The sequence below is a fragment of the Caenorhabditis elegans genome, chromosome I, assembly GCF_000002985.6.
Source record: "Caenorhabditis elegans chromosome I".
Lineage (NCBI taxonomy): Eukaryota > Metazoa > Nematoda > Chromadorea > Rhabditida > Rhabditidae > Caenorhabditis > Caenorhabditis elegans.
Genome location: NC_003279.8, coordinates 7,926,542 through 7,945,923, shown reverse-complemented (window position 1 = coordinate 7,945,923; position 19,382 = coordinate 7,926,542). Strand labels below are relative to the sequence as shown.

The following is a 19,382-nucleotide window of genomic DNA, read 5'->3' as shown; positions in this document are numbered from 1 at the left end:
TTTAAGTTATCTAAACACTTTTTTTTCTGAAAAACATTGAAAATCGATGAATATTCCGTAAAAATAAAAGCCTAAAACTACAGTACTCTTCAAAGGCGCGCACTTTTTTTAAATTTAACAAAACATGTGCTGTGTCGAGACCGAGCAACGTATTTTTACCGCAAAATAAATCGACACAAAGATGACCTATTTTCCCAATTTCAATCTCGTTTCTCTTCCATTTCAAAAAAGTGAAACCAGTGATCTATTCATTTCATCTTCAAATAAAGATCAAAAGATCAAAGATCCACCTTCTCTAAATGTGCCGCCCATCTGGTTTTCATCTCATTCGTCACAGGCTCATTTTAAACAAAAACCAATAAACCAGTTCTTCAACGAGAATATTTATAAAAAAGATGAAATAAATTACGTTTCCTTGTGGTTGGGGATTGGGATGTAATGGAAGGAGACGAAAAATGGTCAGTCAAAACATTTGGAGAAAAGCTGTGAGATTTTAGAAAACAACAAAATTATGAAAACAGGTATACTAGTATTATTATTTGTCACTGTTAGTTTGATATATATATACACGAGATCCGGGACCAGAAGAATTCGGCGTATTAATGAGGGAACAGTAATATATTCTCAGTTTGCCTCGGTTGTTTCGGCAGTGGTCACCGGCTCCTGTTCGCCTTTTCGGAGAGCGCGACACAGGTTCTCAAGCATTTGAATTTTCTTGTCCGATGTGGCGATCTTCTCGGCATATTCTTGATTTGTCATAGTCAACACAAGCACTTTTCTGAAAATAAATGACTCGAGAAATGTTATACATCACTTCTAAATACGAGACAATTTTTATAAAGAGTTATTATTTTAGATAACTTTTGATGGAATTTAAATAAAATTATCGAAAAATCATAAATTTTTGATGTCGAAAAAACTTTGATTTTTCAAAGAAATTGCTCAAAATTTCGACCATTTTTATTACTTTACATTTTTATTTAAAAAATTGTTTCAATCTAGAGAAGAAAATTGAGTTTTTTCTCGATTTTTTGATTAACTTTGAAAAAAAACAATAAAAAATATACAAAAATTTGTTTTCAGATTATCAATTTTCCATTTTTCGATTTTTCACAAAAAATTGAAAATTGATCATTTTCGTTTTCGAATTCCCAATTTCTTAAGTATCTCTGAGAAAAAACCAAAATTAAAATGTTTTCGACTACAGGTTTTTCTACACATCTAAGCAAGTAAGATTAATTTTAAATTTCATATGGAAAGAATCATGCTTATATATTGCAACTTCAAATGTTTTCACAAAAAGTTCTCTTCACTTACTTATTAGCCTCATCAGACTTCTTTTTGTAAGAAAGGCCCTCTTTCTCTACTTGCATACACTTCTTATTGACTCTTGAAATTTCATCTTTGAACTTATCAAATGCTTCATTACTTTTCGACAAGCAACTTGTCAATTCAGAATATTTTGCAGAATACTCTTGAACTTGCTCACGAAGTGCTTTTTCAGTCTTCAATGCTCCACCAACACGAGCTGTTTCTTCCAACATAATCTTCGCCAATTCATCTTTTTCCATTCCTGATTTCTTAACTTGAATCGATGCAGATTCAAGCTTTGCTGTAAGCAGCTTAATCTCCAAATCCTTGGTCTTTCCATACTCTTCCCAATATTTCTCCTTCTTCTGGATCTGTTGATCAATTACTTTCATCTTTTCTTCGTATTGATGTCCAATTTCAGAGAATTTCTCGCTCAGCTTCTTATTATCTTCGGCTAATGAATCCGATTTGCTTCTTCCTTCAGCCATTGTCTTCTCAATATCTTTAAGAGTCACTTTCAGTTGCTCAACAGCTAATCCTCTTTCCACTTCCAACTTCTTCATTTTGGCACATGCTTCCTCGCGGGTCTGAAATTTAATTTTTATTGATGCAATAAAGAAAATAATACTTGATGATTCGCCTTTTGAAGTCCTCTGCATAACTCTTCCAATTTGCTCTTGGCTTCTTCGGTACGGAGAAGGATCTGAAAAGAGAATTGGAGAATGTTTCAGTGTTTTATTGTTGAAAGATCAGCGTGTTTATGAGAGAAGGGATCTTTGTTCATGAAATGTGGGTTCTCGAGACTTTTTACATTTGTTTAAAACACACAATTTCCGGTATGACGTCACCGTACCTGATTATTTCTTTCCAGTTTCTTCTCTGTCAAGTCCTTGACCTTCACAACCTTGTCGTACTGAAACAAATTTTGTTTTTTAAAAAGTTACTCAAATTTCGATTGAACTTACATCCAAAACTTTTATTTTCAATTCAGCATTTTGTTTTTCAGATTCGGCAAGTTTTTTAATTAGTTTCTGAACTTTTTCCGCATCAGGAACACCTTCAAGAGATTTGAGCAAAGCGGCCTCGTCTGAAAAATAATATAAATTATTATTTAGTACTAAATTTAGTACAAGAATGTTTTGAAGTTAAATTTTTATTTCGATACTTACTTTGATACTTAAATATAATTCAAACGAAATTTCGCGATTTTAGTGTCAAAGTACCAGGTCTCGACACGACAATTTTTTGTTAAATAAAACCAGGCGTGCGCCTTTGAAGAGTACTGTAACTTCAAGCTTTCGATGTTGCAGAGTTTTCTTCAATTTTTCATAATGTTTTTATGTTAAATTTAGAATTTTTTTAAAATATCGTATTTGAGTTTTTTCAAACAAATAAATAATATCTATCGAAAAACAATGAAAAATTGATAAAAAATCAGCCTTTTGTATTTAGCAAAAATTGTCGTGTCGAGACCGGGAACCGTATATTTGGCGCAAAACCGCAAAACTTCGCGTCTGGCAAAAACAAGAATACAAATATGTTTGAATTATTTTTTTAGACAATCTGTCATAACACTGAAAGAAAGCTTGATTTTCGTTTTTATTCGTATTTTTTAAAATTAACCTCCCTCATTAAAAATAAACGAAATCAACTTACCGAAATTCTTGCCCATTTTATTTTTTATCGTAGCTCTAAAAAGTGTGAAATCAAATCAGAGATAAACGAGATATAGTGCTTTCGGTGGGTGGGGGATGCCGACTCTGCTTGCTGCCTGCTCGATCGACAATCTCCTCGTCTCTGTCAGACTCCTCGATTCGCACACTATTTCGTCACCGGGAGGCTCTCGCTCTCAAAATACTCAGGTCTCGTTGTAAATCGTAGTCGAGTTGAGCCGCTGAAGAACGGAGGTGCAATGATGTTTCGTAAGGGACAGACACTCTTTGAGAGGGGCAACACTCTGCTCCTCAGCTGCTGGTGGTGAAAAGGTAATTATGGTGTGCGAGTGAAACGCAAAAGAATTGACTAACACAAATAATTACAGGATGTCGGGGTTAGAAATTATATTTCACACACATTTCAGTTTAAATTAAATTCAAGGTACAAAACAAATAAAAATAATACTACAATTCATGATTTTTAGTTATAAGATCTTTCAAGTACATGTACAACAGGGCTGTGCGGCAACCGGCAACCAAGTTGCCGGTTGCTGAAAAGTTGCCGGTTGCCGAAAATTTTTGGGTTCGGCAACTTCGGCAATTGCCGAACATTTTTTCGGCAACTTCGGCAACTGTCGAAAGAATACGCTGACAGTTACCCATAATTGTGTGTCATGAAAACAAAAAGGAAGACGATATGCAGTCGTAAAACTAAGAACGAGTGTGGGTATTTACAACCTCACTCTGGGAAGAAATATTTGAATTCTACAATGAGATTACTAATATTATTGTTACTTTACAACCATTTCAATCACAAATTAGCAATTTTTGAAAGCGGAGTCTCTTTCTGAAAACGGTCCACAGCTTAATTTAAATATATTTTACTACAAATGAATACTCTCAAATTTGGTCCCAAAATAAAACCGTTAAAGCCATTTCTAGTACTTAATACGAAACAAAATGTTGTGTTATTGACTTCTTATTCAAAATATTTGAAAAGGTAGTATTTAAGCAACAAAAGTAGTATTTTTTGTATCACAGGACCACACAAAAAAAAAAACCAAGTTGCCGGTTGCCGAAAATTTCAGCGTTCGGCAACTTCGGCAATTGCCGGTTGCCGAAAATTTTTGGGTTCGGCAACTTCGGCAATTGTCGGTTGCCGAAAATCTCGGTTGCCGCACAGCCCTGATGTACAATTCTACCGCGTGGAGTTTCAAGTTTAAAATTTAAAGAAAATAATTTCGATAAGTTGGCAATGAATTATATTTCCGGTGAAACTCGCTTCTTCCGAGGAGAGCTTCGCATTGAGAATTCGTCTTCTGAGTCATCATCACTGCTCATAATGATTCTTTTTCTTTTCAATTGTGCTGTTTTCGGACGAGGCGTGTCCACTTTTGTTTTTCGAAGTGTTCGATTCGGGCTTTCTGGCCTGAAAATATAATATTACACGTTTTCAAGAACTGCAAACAAATGTGACTCTTGAAAAAAAAACAATAATCTAAAAACTTGCTCTTTGTTCTCATCGTTTTCCTTTTCATCTTCTGCATCTTGTTCCGCGGTTTCTTCATCCATTCTTCTCAACTTCTCCAGAAGCTTTTTTCGTTCAATGGCATGGTCACACAACGATGTCGTAGTATCATCAATTTTGAACCTGCTTTGATTCATTCCGAAATATGAAAAATTGGTGCACTGTACAACCTTCTGAATGCAATTTTATTAGAACTCCGTAAAAAAAATAATATACTGTACCTCGGGAATTGGTTTTTTATGCTCAAATGTTCCATCTTCATAGGGATCCAATTCATTTGAAGATGGTGGTACAAAGTTTCTCAGGAACAAATCTTGTCTTGGTTTCGCTTTATCGCTTTTGATCAAGGTATAGATCCCAAACATCGGAACCAGCTTTTCGTCCTATAGTTTCGTAAATAAGCGGTTTTTATTTGCTTTAAAGTATTAAAAACCTGATTATCAGATTTTCCAACGTATAATTGATCGCGGAATGTATCAAACTCTTCATCGTCACTGAATATGCTGTCCATATCTGAAAAATTCAATTATTTAACATAAAACTAAGTGATTTCGAGCGTTCCATGGAAATTTTCAATTTTGAAAGCGAAAATCATCAAAAAATTAATGAAAGTGCGCGAAGTCATGTGCGCTCCAGCGCAAAGACGCGCCAGTTTTGAATGCATTTCTGTTCACGAACATCACTGTACAGTGCACTGTCTTCATCATTAAAATTGTTTAAACTATTCTCCAAATGCAGATTAAACTAATTCCAACTCTGTAAGTTTATATAAAAAATTTCCTTTAAAAACTAATATTTAGAGAAGGGACGCCAGAATGGATGGCTATCGAACTACATGGAGCAATTTCTCCACAGGACGATGGGAGCTTTGACAGTAAAACTTTGGGTTGGTCTCTTTTTTAGAATAATCCAGGAAAATAAAAATACTTTCAGGCACGATTTGCTGGGGAGACCACAATAACGTGTATATGGTAATCGGTAATCAAACACTTGAAGGAAAGGTAAATTTTAGAAGCGTTATCTAGAATTTGTTTTATTATTAATAATTTACGTTAATTAAAATTAATATTTCCAAATTATAGATATCGAAAATCGACCGGCCACTGCTAGTTATTCAGAAAAGCGATAAAAACCACCAGGAGAATGGAGAGAAAAACGCCACAGTGAATGCAGTGATCAGGAAAAAGCTCGTTTTCAAAACACGCCCGCGACCATTGGTCTTATCAACTGTTGTATGATATGATATTCTGTACAGTAAAACTGATGATTTAAATAAATAAAACTATTTCGCAGAATAATTAATAAATTATCACAAAAGGAAAGAAAGGGATAAACAAGTAAAGCATTTACAGGGAGATCAATAAAATGCGAAATCCATTTTTGTATTTTTCTTGAGTGCATCACTATACTCCAAGTCGATTTGTCGTCGCGAGTAAACGAAGATCATATCCATAACTAAATTGATTAGCGCCACATTGTAAACAATTGTGGTTCCGAAGAAGAAGTTAGCATTTCCACTAGAACTGACGATCCACATATGCCACATAACTGGCATTAAGAAGACTGTGGAGACGATCGTACCGGCGATGAGTATTGTGTACCGGAAGTCTGAAAATTCAAATATTTAATAAAAAATTAATCTAGAAGTCTTTTACTTACGTTTTTTATAAACATCATGAACTGGAAGGAAAGCTAGAAGAAGAGACACTTGGTTTAAAGTTGGATATGGGAAAAATATTGAGACAAGAAATCCGATTATAGTAAAATGCAGAATTGTATCTTTCCTAATCAAAAAAGTAATTGGAATTGGCATGAAGAAATACAGCACAACAAATGACATTGTGTAGAATGATCGGAAATGTTCGAAGATCTGCACGAAGAAGTACCAGTAAAGTCCAGAATTCGGTTGGATACTCGAGAAATTTAAACTGAAAACAAAAATATTGACCAGGATAGTATCGAAACATACATTGATGCATAGACAGGTCCCAAGAAGTTCAAGGATTGATTATTGAGCAAATAGTTGATTCCTACGAATGTGATAGTTGTCAGAGCAGAGACCAACACAAGGGAGAGGAATTTCACGATAGAACCATTCGATCGGAAAACGAGGCAGGAAATCAGTATAAATGGATAGATTGTGAATGATGACCAAGCTCCGATAAGAATTGCACAGATTGTGGGACGATCTGCTTTTATTTATATGATTTTTGTCCAATAATTGTCTCTATTTACCTGTTACCAGTGATAATAAAATGACGGCTGAGACGAAATTCTGAATAACAGTCAGTGATAGAATTCCTGTAGAGACTATTGTGATGGGATTGAATGCATAGAGACTGAAAATCAGTTTTCTAATACTTGAAGATCCGTGAGTTTGCCTCCAAACGACATCGGCAGCACTGGATAAAATCCATGTTGTTGCCACGTCAATACTAATGAACAATGGAAGAATCATAGTTGGAGCAGTATTTAGAAGGAAACGGAAGAGATGTAGTGTCAATGGAGGCTGAAAAGTCTTGAGATTTTAGAATACAGTTTTTTTAAAAAATTTAATTACAAAGTGCATATTTTTCGCTTCAAATGGATTGAGGCCATCGTCGACCATTGCAATAGAGTCTTTCAATTTTTCAAAAGAATATACAACTGATGTCAATTCAACACGTTCTTCGAACAGGTCTGAATATGAAGCACATACTGCTCGAACTGCAATTGCAGCTGAAATTGGAACCCTGAAAGAAAAATAATCAACCTAAAATCTTCATTCTAAATGCGTACCAAAAATCGGAAAAAGGCGAGCCATTTTCTTGCTCTTTTTCCACTTCTTGATTTGTTTGTAATTTCTTGTCCTTTGCCATGTGTTATGCTTCCTGAAAATTTTCCAATGAGAAGCAGATTTCGATATATAGGCGAGTCATCTCGCAGAATTTCGTGTGCTCATTCCCAGATGGGCTCCTCTACTTCGACTCCTGCTCCTCCTCCGAAGAAGAATAAGCCGGAAGGCAGAAAAGCTGACAACCAAATATTGAATTCATATCAGGTATGTGAGATATTGTTAACCCATATTTAACTAATATAAACTTCAAACAATGAAAAGTCATAAAATGGAGCGTTTTATGAAAACATAAAAGATAACAAACAGAAATCAATAGTTCGTAACGCATGGAGACATATGAGTCAAAAAGGACCGTCAAACTGTGGAAGTACAATAACGAGAAGAATGATGGCCAGAAAAAGTACAATCGGGGATATTCTTGATAGATCAACACTGGATTACCATAATTTGCAGATTGTCGAATTTCTACAAAAAGGTGGGAAAATAGTAGGCGTTATTTAGGAGATACATTTTTTAAAAGATATTTTCAAATTTTTCAGTGATGCAAAGTCTGGACGAGCCTGACAAAATATCGAAACTTTGTCAAGAAATCGGCCAGAAACATGCAAAGTATCGGCGAAGTAAAGGAATGAAGGTGAAATAATAGTAATGGAATAGTTTGAAACAAATAAACGATTTGTAGATTGATTACTGGGACAAATTGGGCGAGGCGATCACGGAAACAATTCGAGAATATCAAGGCTGGAAAATTCACAGAGAAAGTCTTCGAGCCGCCACTGTTCTCGTCTCATATGTTGTGGATCAACTACGGTTCGGTGAGAGTCTCGTATTTTGAAATTAGAGCCAATTTAATATTTCAGGTTACTCAAGGGGTTTACATGTACAAGGATCAAGAGAAACAAAAGAAGACGATGAGGAGTGAATGTGTGATTTTTTGATCCATTATTCGTATCGAGCCCGCTTTTTCTCGAGATTCTCTTCCTTTAGAGCATCAAAAAATGTCTTAATGTCAGAAGCAGCAATTGTTCTTCCACCTTCCGCTTTTGTATTTAAAAAGTCTTCCAGCTTTCGTTTGAAATTATGAACTTCTGTAAATTTATCTTGAAATACTGATTTTTTTAAAAATATTTTACCTGAATAAAAGTGTTGCGCTCCGTCCATGCCTATTTGTTTTACCATTTCTCTCATTTCATCATCTTCAGTTGTCTTGTTCTCCTCGACTTTTTTTCTTGATTCACTGTCGAATGTGGCAATATCATCTTCATCGTCCAGTAGAAATTCACAATCTGCCATCTCATAGACACGAACACAATCGGCACATTTGCAAAGTTTTGCACGAAAATGTTCAATACATAGAGCATGTGGTTCAGGTTTCGTTTCTTCGGCGATCAGCTTAGAATGGCAGAATACATCTTTGCCAGATTTCATGTGCATCAGGAAAGGAAGTTTTTTGATACATACCAGACAGACCTAAAACAGAAAAAAATTGGGCAACCGATTTCAAGATAAATTTTTAAAGAAATATTGTCTATTTAAACTTACGGCTGATGCGATATCTCTATTGAGAATTGTATCGCTATTTGCTTCGATTTCCTCGTAATAATAATTCACATCCTTGAACGGCATATGCTGAAAAATAAATATACAATTTTTCATTCAATGCTTACTATTAATAAAGCTCCAACCTCTTCGTGAAACCAATCTTCGCAAATTTCACACTGTAGGAGCTCTTTTCCACCGTCTTCATCGGGATAGAAAACGTCACAAGTGCAGAATTTCCCGTTGTAGTTATGATTGTACATATTATACTCGTTTTTCGCATCTTTATCCTCATAGAGAGCACATTTCTTCTCGCCGAATTTTGAATTTCCACAATCGCACTTGAACTTTCTTTTTGTGTACAATTCTACAATGATGTGCCCGTCGTGGCAATTTAAAGCGCATCCATAACAAACTCCAGCCATCTCTGGAGCAGGTGTGCATGTGAGACATGTGAATAATGTTTGACGAGGTTTGTAGCCTTCTGCATAAGTGCAAACGTTTGGATTTTGGGTTGCGAACAATACATCGGCTTTGTCTTCCAAATAATCGATGGTTTCCACGATTTCACCAAGGGTGACTGCCTCCTCTGAAAGAAAAAAATGCAATGTTTAAATAATTATTCATTTATTTTTATTAAAATAAATCAAATTTATATTATTGACTCAGTTCTGGCTTTAAAGCAAATCTTTTTTTCGAACGATGTTCAGCATTTTATTTACTCAATCTACCTTCTTCTCCACAAAGAACAGGAGCAATCGATGGTGTTTCTTCCTTTTTATCGTCCATATCTGAAATTTGAAAAAAAAGTGAGTTATTTTTTTCGTTGAATGCAGGAAAATTAATTGAGGCTTCAATATTAAAGCACGAGTTCTTACGGCCGCAAGGTGGCGTAATGGTGTACAATTCAAATATGTTTGGTGCACCCTCACGTAAAAATGCAGACTGTGTCCAGCGACAGCGAGACCCGAAGAACTCGGGGGATGTCCAACTGGGGGGATTACCAACTCGGGGGATTGGCCCCGCCCACAGAACCGTGGCTTGCAATACGCCCATTTCTGCAACTGCCGCACGGTTTTAAAACTGTATTTTTATCAATAGAGCGAGGATTAACAAGAAAAAATGATTTTAAAACCGTGCGGCATTTGCAGAAATGGGCGTATTGCAAGCCACGGTTCTGTGGGCGGGGCCAATCCCCCGAGTTGGTAATCCCCCCAGTTGAACATCCCCCGAGTTCTTCGGGTCTCGCGACAGCCGAGGGCGCCAGTTTCAAATCATCCTCGCGCACCATTTCTACTATTTTTGGCGCCAAACCCAATACAAATGCCGCGGCGTCACCACGAAAAGATTCCTGTTCTGTTTTCTGAATCACCATTCATGTCGGTAACTTGTGACAAGTTGAGAGAGCCAATTCGTGTCCTATCCCGTCCGTTTATTCTTCATTCTCGGCGCGCACGCTTGGCCTGAATGGGTATTCGTTTGCATTTCGTTTTGACCCTTGTTTCCCTCGGCGCATCTTCCTTTACCTCACACCAAAATATTGCGAAATTCACCGAACGGTTCGTACATTACCAAAAGTGGATGGTTCCCACGGAACTAGCGCTTCCCATCGTATTATCAATGCAATGGCGGAATGGAGAACGCCAGTTAAAAAAGAGGGTCAGCGGTAGAGGGAAGACAGCTGGAAAATCGGCACAGCTGCGCTTCCATTATCGTCCTTTTGTGGGAAGTATTTGATATACGAAAGGCTTCTCACTAACAGATTTTTGAGAAAAAGATTGTTTTATTTCACTTTTGAATTATAAGTCGCGTGCCATCGTGGCCTCTGAGAAATTGACCCTTTCTTTAAACTAGTTTTAAAAATAATCAATAAAAGCGTAGGCTGGGCAAAAACAAGAGGTATGTTGCTTTATCTGTTGACGCTGATAATTGATGTGGGCGGAAATCGAAATTTCGATGGTGTGTGAACCCTATTCTCAATCTTTGTGCTCACTTTTTTCGTTTCATTTTACTGTTTCCAATAGTCAACCTTGGTGAATCGCACTGCGAATTCGTGTTCATAATCGAATTACGAATTTAATTGCGTAACGTTTTTGAATAGTCTTATGGAATGCCTTTCCTGAAATACTTTTCTCTTTCCTTTTTTGAGGGATAATGCTGACACCTGAGCCTATGCATATTATCAAACCCGTTTTTGAGAACTAGCTTCCACGACTCATTTTTCTTCGCGTGAATGCCATGACCTTATTGTTTTTCTTCTTACCACATACTTATTTTATCAAACAGCGTGTCCCTAAATTTGTAGAACTCTGTAGCCGTAGCAACAAGTGGATTTGAAAATTTGACGTCTAAAAAATTTTATGTTGAAAATATTTTCGGGACGTCGTGTATCAAAAACGCGTTTTGCCACAGTTACCAGAGGTCAGGTCAGATGGGACAAGCAGATTACCCGCCTTTTATTCCATTTAACTTTTCAGCTAATTGATTACAACAACAGCTCCAGCGGTAATAATGACATCATCTCGACAAAAAGATGATGAGATTGACCAATTGAGAGTATGTTTCTTCAAATATTTTTATAGTTATAGCTTTATTTCTAATTTTCAGGCCAAGACAGACTTCCTCAATCCATCGATTTCGGCAGATTGGGCGAAAAAAAAGTTGATGTGGGTACCCAGTGAGAAGGATGGATTCGCACTTGGAGCTGTCATCGGGGAACCACATGCAGACGGAACTATCGACATTGAGCTTATGGAGACTGGCGAACGGCAGCGTGTTTCGTCTGATGATTGCCAGAAGCCAAATCCTCCGAAATATGACAAATGCGAGGATATGTCAATGCTGACGTGTCTGAATGAAGCGTCGGTTCTTCATAATCTAAAGCAACGATATTTCTCGAATCTCTACTACGTAAGTTTGTCGATAGCTAACAATTCTTCATTGAATATAAATATTCTCGTCAAGCTGGTTGTCGTCTTTTGGCGTTTACATAAGCCTAAGATGCGGTTTCTTTCGTAGCAATTCTTTGTGGCGATTTAACCCCCTAACTCAGAGGAACCAGCTCAAATTATAGAATAAGTTTCAAAGTAGAAATTTTGTAAATGGACCGGCTTCTGCCATTCCCGGAGATTTTCCTATATTGAACCTTGCTGTGACCTTTATCTCTAAGAAGGAATACAGTTATTTCTGTAGTTTGATAATCTTTTTATCAGGTGAGATATAAAATATGCAGAACGTCTCAACCGGTCGTTGGTTTTTAATAATCAAGAGATCCTGATGACCTTTGCAACATTTCAAATATTTATTTAAGGCAAAAACTTATACATTTATATAAATATCAATCGAATTATTTTCAGACATACTCTGGCTTGTTCTGCGTTGTAATAAATCCATACAAACGAATTCCAATCTACACGGATACAATTGCTGAACAGTTCAAATGCAAAAAGAGAAAGGAGATGCCACCACACATATTTGCTGTTGCCGATGAAGCCTACCGCAGCATGCTTCAAGAACGAGATGATCAGTCAATTCTCTGCACGTTAGTTAATATACGAGTTTATATTATCCTGAAATGTGTTGTTTTTTTCAGTGGAGAATCGGGAGCTGGAAAGACTGAAAATACAAAGAAAGTGATTCAGTATTTGGCTTATGTGGCAAATCGGTCGATGGTGAAGAATCGGAAGACTTCCGTTGATCTGGACACATCTACAAACCGGATCATGGGCCAGCTTGAGGAACAGCTTTTGCAAGCAAATCCCATACTCGAGGCTTTCGGAAACAGTAAGACAGTGAAGAACGATAATTCCAGTAGATTTGTGAGTGATCATAACTTTTTAAATGCACGCATCGTTAAATTTTTTAGGGAAAGTTCATTCGCGTTCATTTCGACAGCACAGGGTGCATTTCTGGAGCGAATATTGAATTTTATCTTCTGGAGAAATCTCGCGTGCTGAAACAAGCTCCCAATGAGCGATCGTTCCACATTTTCTACCAGTTGCTGAAAGGACTCTCAAAAGTACAGAGAGGTGAGATTAAATGTTTCTACAATACCGTAACTCGTTTATTTTCAGAACATTATCTCCTAGAAGACAGCCTATCCAAGTACAAGTTTGTCTCAAATGGTGACAGTAAATTGGCTGGAGTTGATGATGGAGCAGAGATGAAGGAAACACTGAATGCCATGTCAATTATGGGATTGAACGACGAAGAGATTGGAGGAATACTTAGAGTTGTCTCGGCAGTTATGCTCTTTGGAAATCTTGAATTTTCTCACGAAAACAAGAATAACGATCAGGCTGTTCTGCTCAATGACGCTGTTGCTCAAAAAATCGCTTCACTTCTCGGAGTCAATGTTACCGAATTGATGCGTGCATTCTTGAAGCCAAAAATCAAGGTTCAAAGGGATTTGGTCCATCGAGCTCAAAGCGTAGACCAAGTCAATTTCTCTGTGGGAGCCATTGCGAAGGCCTCGTATGAGCGACTCTTCAGATGGTTGGTTCATCGCCTCAACAAATCTCTCGATCGGACCCGTCAACAATCTGTCAGCTTTATCGGAATTCTTGATATTGCTGGTTTTGAAATTTTTGAAACAAACTCATTCGAGCAGCTATGTATCAACTACACTAACGAGAAACTTCAACAACTCTTCAACAATACAATGTTCGTTCGTGAACAGCAAGAATATCTTGATGAAGGATTGGAGTGGAAGTTCTTGGATTTCGGCCTCAATCTTCAACCGACTATTGACTTGATTGATAAGCCTATGGGAATCATGTCAACTCTTGATGATGTTTGTCTATTCCCACAAGGAAATGATCAATCATTTGTTCAACGCCTCAATAACACTCATTCTCAACATCCGAAGTACGTCGTTCCAGAGATTCGCTCACGAAGCGATTTTGCCGTTGTTCATTATGCGGGCCGAGTCGACTATCAATCTGAAGGTTGGCGCGTGAAAAACATGGATCCATTGAATGAGAATGTGATTGATGTGCTCAAAACTTCAAAGGAATCTCTTATTGTCGACATGTGGAAAGATATCGCTGATGTTTGCAGTTTGTCAGCTGCTGACAGTACTTCAGATACCGGAGTATTTGGATCTCGTGTTCCAAAGAAGGGAATGTTCCGTACTGTTTCTCAACTTTACAAAGAACAATTGGCTCGTCTTATGAGTACTCTCAATAACACCAATCCTCACTTTGTTCGCTGCATCATTCCAAATCACGAAAAGAAACATGGAGTTCTCAACGCTCATCTTGTTCTTGATCAATTAAGATGCAACGGAGTGTTGGAAGGAATTCGTATATGCCGTCAAGGATTCCCTACGCGGCTCCCGTTCCAAGAATTCCGTCAACGCTACGAGAAACTTCTTGCCCCTGATGTCAACCCAGCTGGATTCATGGACGGTAAAAACGCCGTTTATCGTATTGTTCAATATCTGGAAGTTGACGCCAACCTCTTCCGTATTGGTCAATCTAAGATCTTCTTCCGTTCTGGAGTTATAGCTGAGTTTGAGGAGATGCGTGATCAGAAGCTTTCCGCTCTTATTGAATCTTTCCAAGCTCAATGTCGTGGATGGCTAGGACGCCGAGTGATGGTACGCAGACGAGAACAAGAAGTTGCTATCAAAATTCTTCAAAGAAATGGTTTGGCATGGATGAGACTGCGTGAATGGCAATGGTGGAGACTTCTGACCAAAGTGAAGCCACTTCTCGAAGTTACCAACAAAGACGAATTAATTGCTGAGCGAGAACAAGAACTGAAAGTGACAGCTGAAAAGCTTCGTAGATCCGAGGTATTCATCTCCGATTACAAGCAACAAATGGAAAAAATGGACGAGGAGCGGCTGGTTTTAAAGACGAGACTCGATGCTGAATCGTCTGAGAGAGCTGAAATATTTGAGGAACGTTCCCGAATGGCTGCTCGGAGAGACGAACTTGAAGGAATCCTTGAAGAAGTTTCGAAGAGACTGGAGATCGAAGAGCAAAAGGCAAAGAAGGCTGATTCTGAATCCCGAAAATTGACGGAGATGGTTAGACATCTCGAAGAGAATCTTGAAGATGAAGAAAGAAGCCGTCAGAAATTGTTGCTCGAAAAAAATTCAATTGAATCTCGGTTGAAGGAACTGGAAGCACAAGGACTCGAGCTTGAAGATTCTGGAAACAAGGTTCGGAAAAATATATTTCTCAAGCACTTACTAATAATGTTTTTCAGTTGTCGAAAGAAAAGAAGGCTTTGGAAGAACGCTGTGAAGATCTTTCGTCACGTTTAATTGACGAGGTTGAACGATCGAAACAATTGGTCAAGGCAAAGGCTCGCCTGGAAGCTACGGTTGCAGAGATAAACGATGAATTGGAAAAGTGAGAAATTATATCATGGGGTCGTAAAATTTGCACATTTATTCAAATATTATCTGAAAATTCGCCACAGATTGTGTTGCTATTTATATTTTTAATCGTAGAATGTTGAAAAAAGGGTTAGACACAGGTTACACCAAGTAGATTCATTCATAAAAAAAACTTCATTTTTCAGAGAGAAGCAGCAGAGACATAATGCCGAAACAGCTCGTCGTGCTGCCGAAACACAGCTCCGCGAGGAACAAGAATCATGCCTGGAAAAGACTCGTAAAGCGGAAGAGTTGACAAATCAGCTGATGCGCAAAGAGTCGGAATTGTCGCAAATAAGCATTCGGTAAATTAATGTTTCTCGGCTCTGAATAATCATTTTTTGGAGGAACGACGAAGAACTCGCAGCTCGGCAACAGTTAGAACGTGAAATTCGGGAAATTCGTGCACAGCTTGACGATGCAATTGAGGAGACAAACAAGGAGAAAGCTGCTCGTCAGAAAGCAGAGAAAGCTCGTCGAGATATGGCTGAAGAATTGGAATCCTACAAGCAAGAATTGGAAGAATCCAATGATAAAACCGTTCTCCACTCGCAACTCAAAGCTAAACGAGATGAAGAGTATGCTCATTTGCAGGTATTATCGTATTCACATGAAAAGTCATACCAATTCATCATTTTCAGAAACAACTTGAGGAAACAGTCAAATCTTCTGAAGAAGTTGTGGAGGAAATGAAGGCTCAGAATCAGAAAAAGATTGAGGAGTTGAATGAGACGATCGATCAGTTGAAACGTCAGAAAATTTCGGTATTTGCTTTTCGCCTTATTACCTATTTACTCACTGTGATGAAGTCTGGGAGGAGGAGTTAGAAGGAAGAGCGGAAACTTTTGCGGAGCTTCATGCTCGAATTACCACTAAATTGGTCGCCTCTTCCTTTTCCGCAACCGCCTTTGCTTGTTTCAATGCAGTTGTCTGTCCGATGGTAGAGTGGTGCTGTCAATATACACTGTTTAGTGATGAAACTAGCGCGCTATTTGATTGCGATCACCTCTTTTCACATAGTTTCGTCAATCTTGTCATTTATTGATTCAAGATTGTTTTGATCAGTTATAATTGTCCGTTTTGCAGGCTGACAAGGCAAAATCTTCTGCTGAATCTGATAACGAGAACTTCCGTGCCGAGCTGTCCAACATAGCATCGGCTCGTCTGGAGGCGGAAAAGAAGCGGAAAGCGGCCGAGACGTCGTTGATGGAGAAGGATCATAAGATGCGTGAAATGCAGTCAAATCTTGATGATCTTATGGCTAAGTTATCGAAGGTATGAAAGCACGACATAGAGAAAGTTTCTTGACATGATTATTGTTTGCAGATGAACAACGAGCTTGAAAGCATTCAAAAAGCAAAGAGTGCTGACGAAACTCTGAATTCTAACCTTCTCAAGAAGAATGCTTCACTCGACATGCAGTTGTCTGAGCTTACTGAAGCTTCTGAGGAAGATCGTCGAACTAGAGCCACGTTAAACAATAAAATTCGTCAGCTCGAAGAAGATCTTGCGGTTGCTGTTGAAGCCAGAGATGACGCACTTGACGCACAAGAAAAGATCGAAAAAGAGGTCAAAGAAGTCAAATCTCTGTTGGCCGAGGCTAGAAAGAAGTTGGATGAGGAAAATAGAGAGGTGATGGAAGAATTGCGGAAGAAGAAGGAGAAGGAGTTGTCAGCCGAGAAAGAGCGGGCCGACATGGCTGAACAAGCAAGAGATAAGGCTGAACGGGCCAAGAAGAAGGCTATCCAGGAGGCTGAGGACGTGCAAAAAGAGTTGACTGATGTGGTGGCCGCAACTAGAGAGATGGAGAGAAAAATGAGGAAGTTTGATCAACAGCTCGCCGAGGAGAGAAACAACACTTTGCTCGCTCAGCAAGAAAGAGATATGGCTCATCAAATGCTACGTGATGCAGAGACGAAGGCTCTGGTGTTGTCAAATGAATTATCCGAGAAAAAGGATATTGTGGATCAGTTAGAAAAGGACAAACGGACTCTCAAACTAGAGATTGACAATTTGGTAAGAAATTTATCATCGTATCATCGTATTTCAATGATAATTTATAGGCCTCCACCAAGGATGATGCTGGAAAGAATGTTTACGAGTTGGAGAAGACGAAACGTCGCCTTGATGAAGAGTTGAGTCGTGCGGAACAACAAATCATTGAACTAGAAGATGCTCTCCAACTTGCTGATGATGCTAGAAGCAGAGTTGAAGTCAACATGCAAGCAATGAGATCCGAGTTCGAACGTCAATTAGCCTCTCGCGAAGAAGATGAGGATGATCGTAAGAAGGGACTCACTTCTAAAATCCGAAATCTTACCGAAGAGCTTGAATCTGAACAACGTGCTCGTCAAGCTGCAATTGCCAACAAGAAGAAGATCGAATCTCAAATCAGCGAGTTGACTGAAAAGAACGAAGCTTCTTTGAGACAAATCGAAGATCTTTCGCGTCAGCTTCGCAAAGCCCAACTGGGATGGAAAGATCTCCAGCTGGATGTTACAGAAGCTCGTGCTGCCATGGAAGATGCTCTTGCTGGACAAAGAGACGCAGAGAAGAGAGCTCGGGCTTCGGAGGATGAGATCAAGAGACTCACCGCCGATATTCAAGCTGTCAGCTCTTCAAAACGTAAAGCAGAAGCTGAGCGCGATGAACTCATTGAAGAAGTTTCTAGTCTTCGCGCTTCCTCATTCAGTAATGAGGAGAAGAGACGTCTTGAAGCAAAGGTAATTGATTTGGAAGACCAACTCGACGAGGAGGCTTCGGCAAATGAATTGGCACAAGAGAAGGTTCGCAAGTCACAACAGCAACTAGAACAAATGACAGCTGATCTTGCAATGGAAAGAAGTGTTTGTGAGAGAACAGAATCAGATAAAATTGCATTGGAACGTGCGAATCGTGATTTGAAGCAACAACTTCAAGATGCTGAAAGTAAGCTTGTGATGAGATTGTTTCGTATGTTAATATAATTTTATAGATACCGCTGTGGCTCGTCTTCGTACACAAATCAACGTTGCGGAAGCCAAAGTTTCCAGTCTTGAGCAACAGCTTTCATTGGAAGAGCAGGATAAGATGCGTCAAGGCAGAACCCTGCGACGAATGGAAACGAAAATGGCAGAGATGCAGCAAATGCTCGAGGAAGAGAAGAGACAAGGTGAAAGTAATCGTCAGGCTGTTGATCGTCAGAATGCTAGAATCCGTCAACTTCGTACACAGTTGGAAGATACTGAGGCAGAGCGAGACCGTTTGACAAACAAGTTGAAGGACGAGCGGAGAAGAGCTGAAGAGATGACTGATCTCAATGAGACACTCTCCAGAGATGTTTCTTTATTGAAACAGCGTGAAACGACAGCTCGTAGAACACCTGGATTGATTGGACATCGTGAATCGAGAAGATTTGGAAGCAACACCAGCCTTGCACGAGGTATTTTGTTAAAATTTGTTATGAAATTTAAACATTTATAATTTCAGATGAATTCCGTGGATCAGCTCTCACAAACGAAATGTCACCATCTGACCGTCCAGCTTCTCGTCTCACATCTGGAACCGGATCCCAACTTGGCAACACCGATGAAGACCGCGACTCAGTTCGCAACTAACCTCTAAAGTTTTTAATTCCGGATTATTTTTTTGTTTAATTTACTGACCTGATTGTATCCAAACGTTCCCAATTCTTATCCATTCCCCTATGTTTTTAGACCATGATTGTCCCCTTGATCAACATTTCCCTGCACAATCTGCTTTAATAGTATTCGCCGTGTTATAAATTTGCACAATATCGCATGTCACGTCGTTCTTCTCGTTTCATGTCTATCACCATCATCACCTCAGCTTCAATATGTATTTTTATCATTTACCGCTTCCCGGTAGAACATTTTTCGTACGGATAGTGTCCCAAATAATGCCCCAACATTGCTTCCCATTCCCCAGGCACTATCCGGTTGTCCCAAGTTTAAATTATTATCGAGTTGAAGATGACAAATAAAAACGAAATTTGTGTTTTCGAGTAAATTGAAGACGCTCATTTTACTGCAAACAACCGCTATCAAAATTAATGAACGAAATGCTATATTTAAATGTCAGTTTTGCATTATTGAATATCTGTGTGAAAAGTTAAATACCTGAAAT

The 19,382-nt window shown here is 38.5% G+C and overlaps 7 protein-coding genes across 7 annotated transcripts; 3 read left to right on the top strand and 4 right to left on the bottom strand.

The window, feature by feature from the left end:
* Nucleotides 1-372: 372 nt before the first annotated feature.
* Nucleotides 373-3,205, bottom strand: T22C1.6 (Transport and Golgi organization protein 1 homolog). The gene is made up of 6 exons (NM_001392625.1): nt 2,968-3,205; nt 2,277-2,398; nt 2,165-2,224; nt 1,940-2,014; nt 1,318-1,898; nt 373-778 (listed from the first exon to the last, which is right to left on the bottom strand). Exons 1-6 carry the CDS (start codon nt 2,981-2,983, stop codon nt 625-627), a joined length of 1,008 nt encoding a protein of 335 aa, NP_001379147.1. The 5' UTR covers nt 2,984-3,205; the 3' UTR covers nt 373-624.
* Nucleotides 3,206-3,929: 724 nt separating this feature from the next.
* Nucleotides 3,930-5,031, bottom strand: T22C1.5 (TFIIIC_sub6 domain-containing protein). The gene is made up of 4 exons (NM_059790.4): nt 4,928-5,031; nt 4,716-4,877; nt 4,477-4,667; nt 3,930-4,395 (listed from the first exon to the last, which is right to left on the bottom strand). The coding sequence occupies exons 1-4, from the start codon at nt 5,003-5,005 to the stop codon at nt 4,227-4,229; spliced, it is 600 nt and encodes a 199-aa protein (NP_492191.2). The 5' UTR covers nt 5,006-5,031; the 3' UTR covers nt 3,930-4,226.
* A 164-nt stretch (nt 5,032-5,195) lies between these two features.
* On the top strand, nt 5,196-5,790 carry ctf-8 (Ctf8). Its single transcript, NM_059789.6, has 4 exons — nt 5,196-5,252; nt 5,295-5,380; nt 5,428-5,495; nt 5,577-5,790. The coding sequence occupies exons 1-4, from the start codon at nt 5,227-5,229 to the stop codon at nt 5,730-5,732; spliced, it is 336 nt and encodes a 111-aa protein (NP_492190.2). The 5' UTR covers nt 5,196-5,226; the 3' UTR covers nt 5,733-5,790.
* On the bottom strand, nt 5,780-7,364 carry pigu-1 (GPI transamidase component GAB1). Its single transcript, NM_059788.6, has 6 exons — nt 7,273-7,364; nt 7,055-7,226; nt 6,730-7,003; nt 6,464-6,683; nt 6,154-6,422; nt 5,780-6,102 (listed from the first exon to the last, which is right to left on the bottom strand). Exons 1-6 carry the CDS (start codon nt 7,350-7,352, stop codon nt 5,852-5,854), a joined length of 1,266 nt encoding a protein of 421 aa, NP_492189.2. The 5' UTR covers nt 7,353-7,364; the 3' UTR covers nt 5,780-5,851.
* A 72-nt stretch (nt 7,365-7,436) lies between these two features.
* glb-26 (Globin-like protein 26) lies at nt 7,437-8,486 on the top strand. Its single transcript, NM_059787.4, has 5 exons — nt 7,437-7,534; nt 7,637-7,805; nt 7,870-7,964; nt 8,013-8,145; nt 8,191-8,486. Exons 1-5 carry the CDS (start codon nt 7,442-7,444, stop codon nt 8,250-8,252), a joined length of 552 nt encoding a protein of 183 aa, NP_492188.1. The 5' UTR covers nt 7,437-7,441; the 3' UTR covers nt 8,253-8,486.
* Nucleotides 7,596-9,660, bottom strand: T22C1.1 (UBR-type domain-containing protein). Its single transcript, NM_059786.8, has 5 exons — nt 9,601-9,660; nt 9,016-9,458; nt 8,873-8,959; nt 8,464-8,800; nt 7,596-8,418 (listed from the first exon to the last, which is right to left on the bottom strand). The coding sequence occupies exons 1-5, from the start codon at nt 9,656-9,658 to the stop codon at nt 8,273-8,275; spliced, it is 1,071 nt and encodes a 356-aa protein (NP_492187.2). The 5' UTR covers nt 9,659-9,660; the 3' UTR covers nt 7,596-8,272.
* Nucleotides 9,661-11,346: 1,686 nt separating this feature from the next.
* nmy-2 (Myosin-11) lies at nt 11,347-19,301 on the top strand. The gene is made up of 15 exons (NM_059785.10): nt 11,347-11,425; nt 11,477-11,779; nt 12,226-12,410; nt 12,462-12,687; nt 12,735-12,897; nt 12,943-15,038; nt 15,086-15,231; nt 15,404-15,562; nt 15,605-15,851; nt 15,899-16,021; nt 16,344-16,532; nt 16,584-17,273; nt 17,321-18,185; nt 18,232-18,678; nt 18,726-19,301. The coding sequence occupies exons 1-15, from the start codon at nt 11,381-11,383 to the stop codon at nt 18,851-18,853; spliced, it is 6,012 nt and encodes a 2,003-aa protein (NP_492186.3). The 5' UTR covers nt 11,347-11,380; the 3' UTR covers nt 18,854-19,301.
* Nucleotides 19,302-19,382: the final 81 nt, after the last annotated feature.

What these genes read in the sequence shown, in the direction of transcription:
- T22C1.6 (NM_001392625.1), bottom strand. An exon ending in AACTGGAAAGAAATAATCAG is followed by an intron (nt 2,015 to 2,164) that starts GTACGGTGACGT and finishes TTCTCTTTTCAG; the next exon opens with ATCCTTCTCCGTACCGAAGA. An exon ending in AAGTCTGATGAGGCTAATAA is followed by an intron (nt 779 to 1,317) that starts GTAAGTGAAGAG and finishes ATTTATTTTCAG; the next exon opens with AAAAGTGCTTGTGTTGACTA.
- T22C1.5 (NM_059790.4), bottom strand. Translation starts at nt 5,005, where the DNA reads ATGGACAGCATATTCAGTGACGATGAAGAGTTTGATACATTCCGCGAT. An exon ending in TTGGAAAATCTGATAATCAG is followed by an intron (nt 4,878 to 4,927) that starts GTTTTTAATACT and finishes ACGAAACTATAG; the next exon opens with GACGAAAAGCTGGTTCCGAT. An exon ending in ATAAAAAACCAATTCCCGAG is followed by an intron (nt 4,668 to 4,715) that starts GTACAGTATATT and finishes AATTGCATTCAG; the next exon opens with AAGGTTGTACAGTGCACCAA.
- ctf-8 (NM_059789.6), top strand. Translation starts at nt 5,227, where the DNA reads ATGCAGATTAAACTAATTCCAACTCT. An exon ending in ATTAAACTAATTCCAACTCT is followed by an intron (nt 5,253 to 5,294) that starts GTAAGTTTATAT and finishes ACTAATATTTAG; the next exon opens with AGAAGGGACGCCAGAATGGA. An exon ending in ATCAAACACTTGAAGGAAAG is followed by an intron (nt 5,496 to 5,576) that starts GTAAATTTTAGA and finishes TCCAAATTATAG; the next exon opens with ATATCGAAAATCGACCGGCC.
- pigu-1 (NM_059788.6), bottom strand. Translation starts at nt 7,352, where the DNA reads ATGGCAAAGGACAAGAAATTACAAACAAATCAAGAAGTGGAAAAAGAG. An exon ending in TCGCCTTTTTCCGATTTTTG is followed by an intron (nt 7,227 to 7,272) that starts GTACGCATTTAG and finishes TTTTTCTTTCAG; the next exon opens with GGTTCCAATTTCAGCTGCAA. An exon ending in TTTATTATCACTGGTAACAG is followed by an intron (nt 6,684 to 6,729) that starts GTAAATAGAGAC and finishes AAATAAAAGCAG; the next exon opens with ATCGTCCCACAATCTGTGCA.
- glb-26 (NM_059787.4), top strand. Translation starts at nt 7,442, where the DNA reads ATGGGCTCCTCTACTTCGACTCCTGCTCCTCCTCCGAAGAAGAATAAG. An exon ending in AAATATTGAATTCATATCAG is followed by an intron (nt 7,535 to 7,636) that starts GTATGTGAGATA and finishes GATAACAAACAG; the next exon opens with AAATCAATAGTTCGTAACGC. An exon ending in TGTCGAATTTCTACAAAAAG is followed by an intron (nt 7,806 to 7,869) that starts GTGGGAAAATAG and finishes CAAATTTTTCAG; the next exon opens with TGATGCAAAGTCTGGACGAG.
- T22C1.1 (NM_059786.8), bottom strand. Translation starts at nt 9,658, where the DNA reads ATGGACGATAAAAAGGAAGAAACACCATCGATTGCTCCTGTTCTTTGT. An exon ending in TGTTCTTTGTGGAGAAGAAG is followed by an intron (nt 9,459 to 9,600) that starts GTAGATTGAGTA and finishes TTTTTCTTTCAG; the next exon opens with AGGAGGCAGTCACCCTTGGT. An exon ending in AGCGCAACACTTTTATTCAG is followed by an intron (nt 8,419 to 8,463) that starts GTAAAATATTTT and finishes ATAAATTTACAG; the next exon opens with AAGTTCATAATTTCAAACGA.
- nmy-2 (NM_059785.10), top strand. Translation starts at nt 11,381, where the DNA reads ATGACATCATCTCGACAAAAAGATGATGAGATTGACCAATTGAGA. An exon ending in ACTCTCAAAAGTACAGAGAG is followed by an intron (nt 12,898 to 12,942) that starts GTGAGATTAAAT and finishes GTTTATTTTCAG; the next exon opens with AACATTATCTCCTAGAAGAC. An exon ending in TTGTCGCAAATAAGCATTCG is followed by an intron (nt 15,563 to 15,604) that starts GTAAATTAATGT and finishes CATTTTTTGGAG; the next exon opens with GAACGACGAAGAACTCGCAG.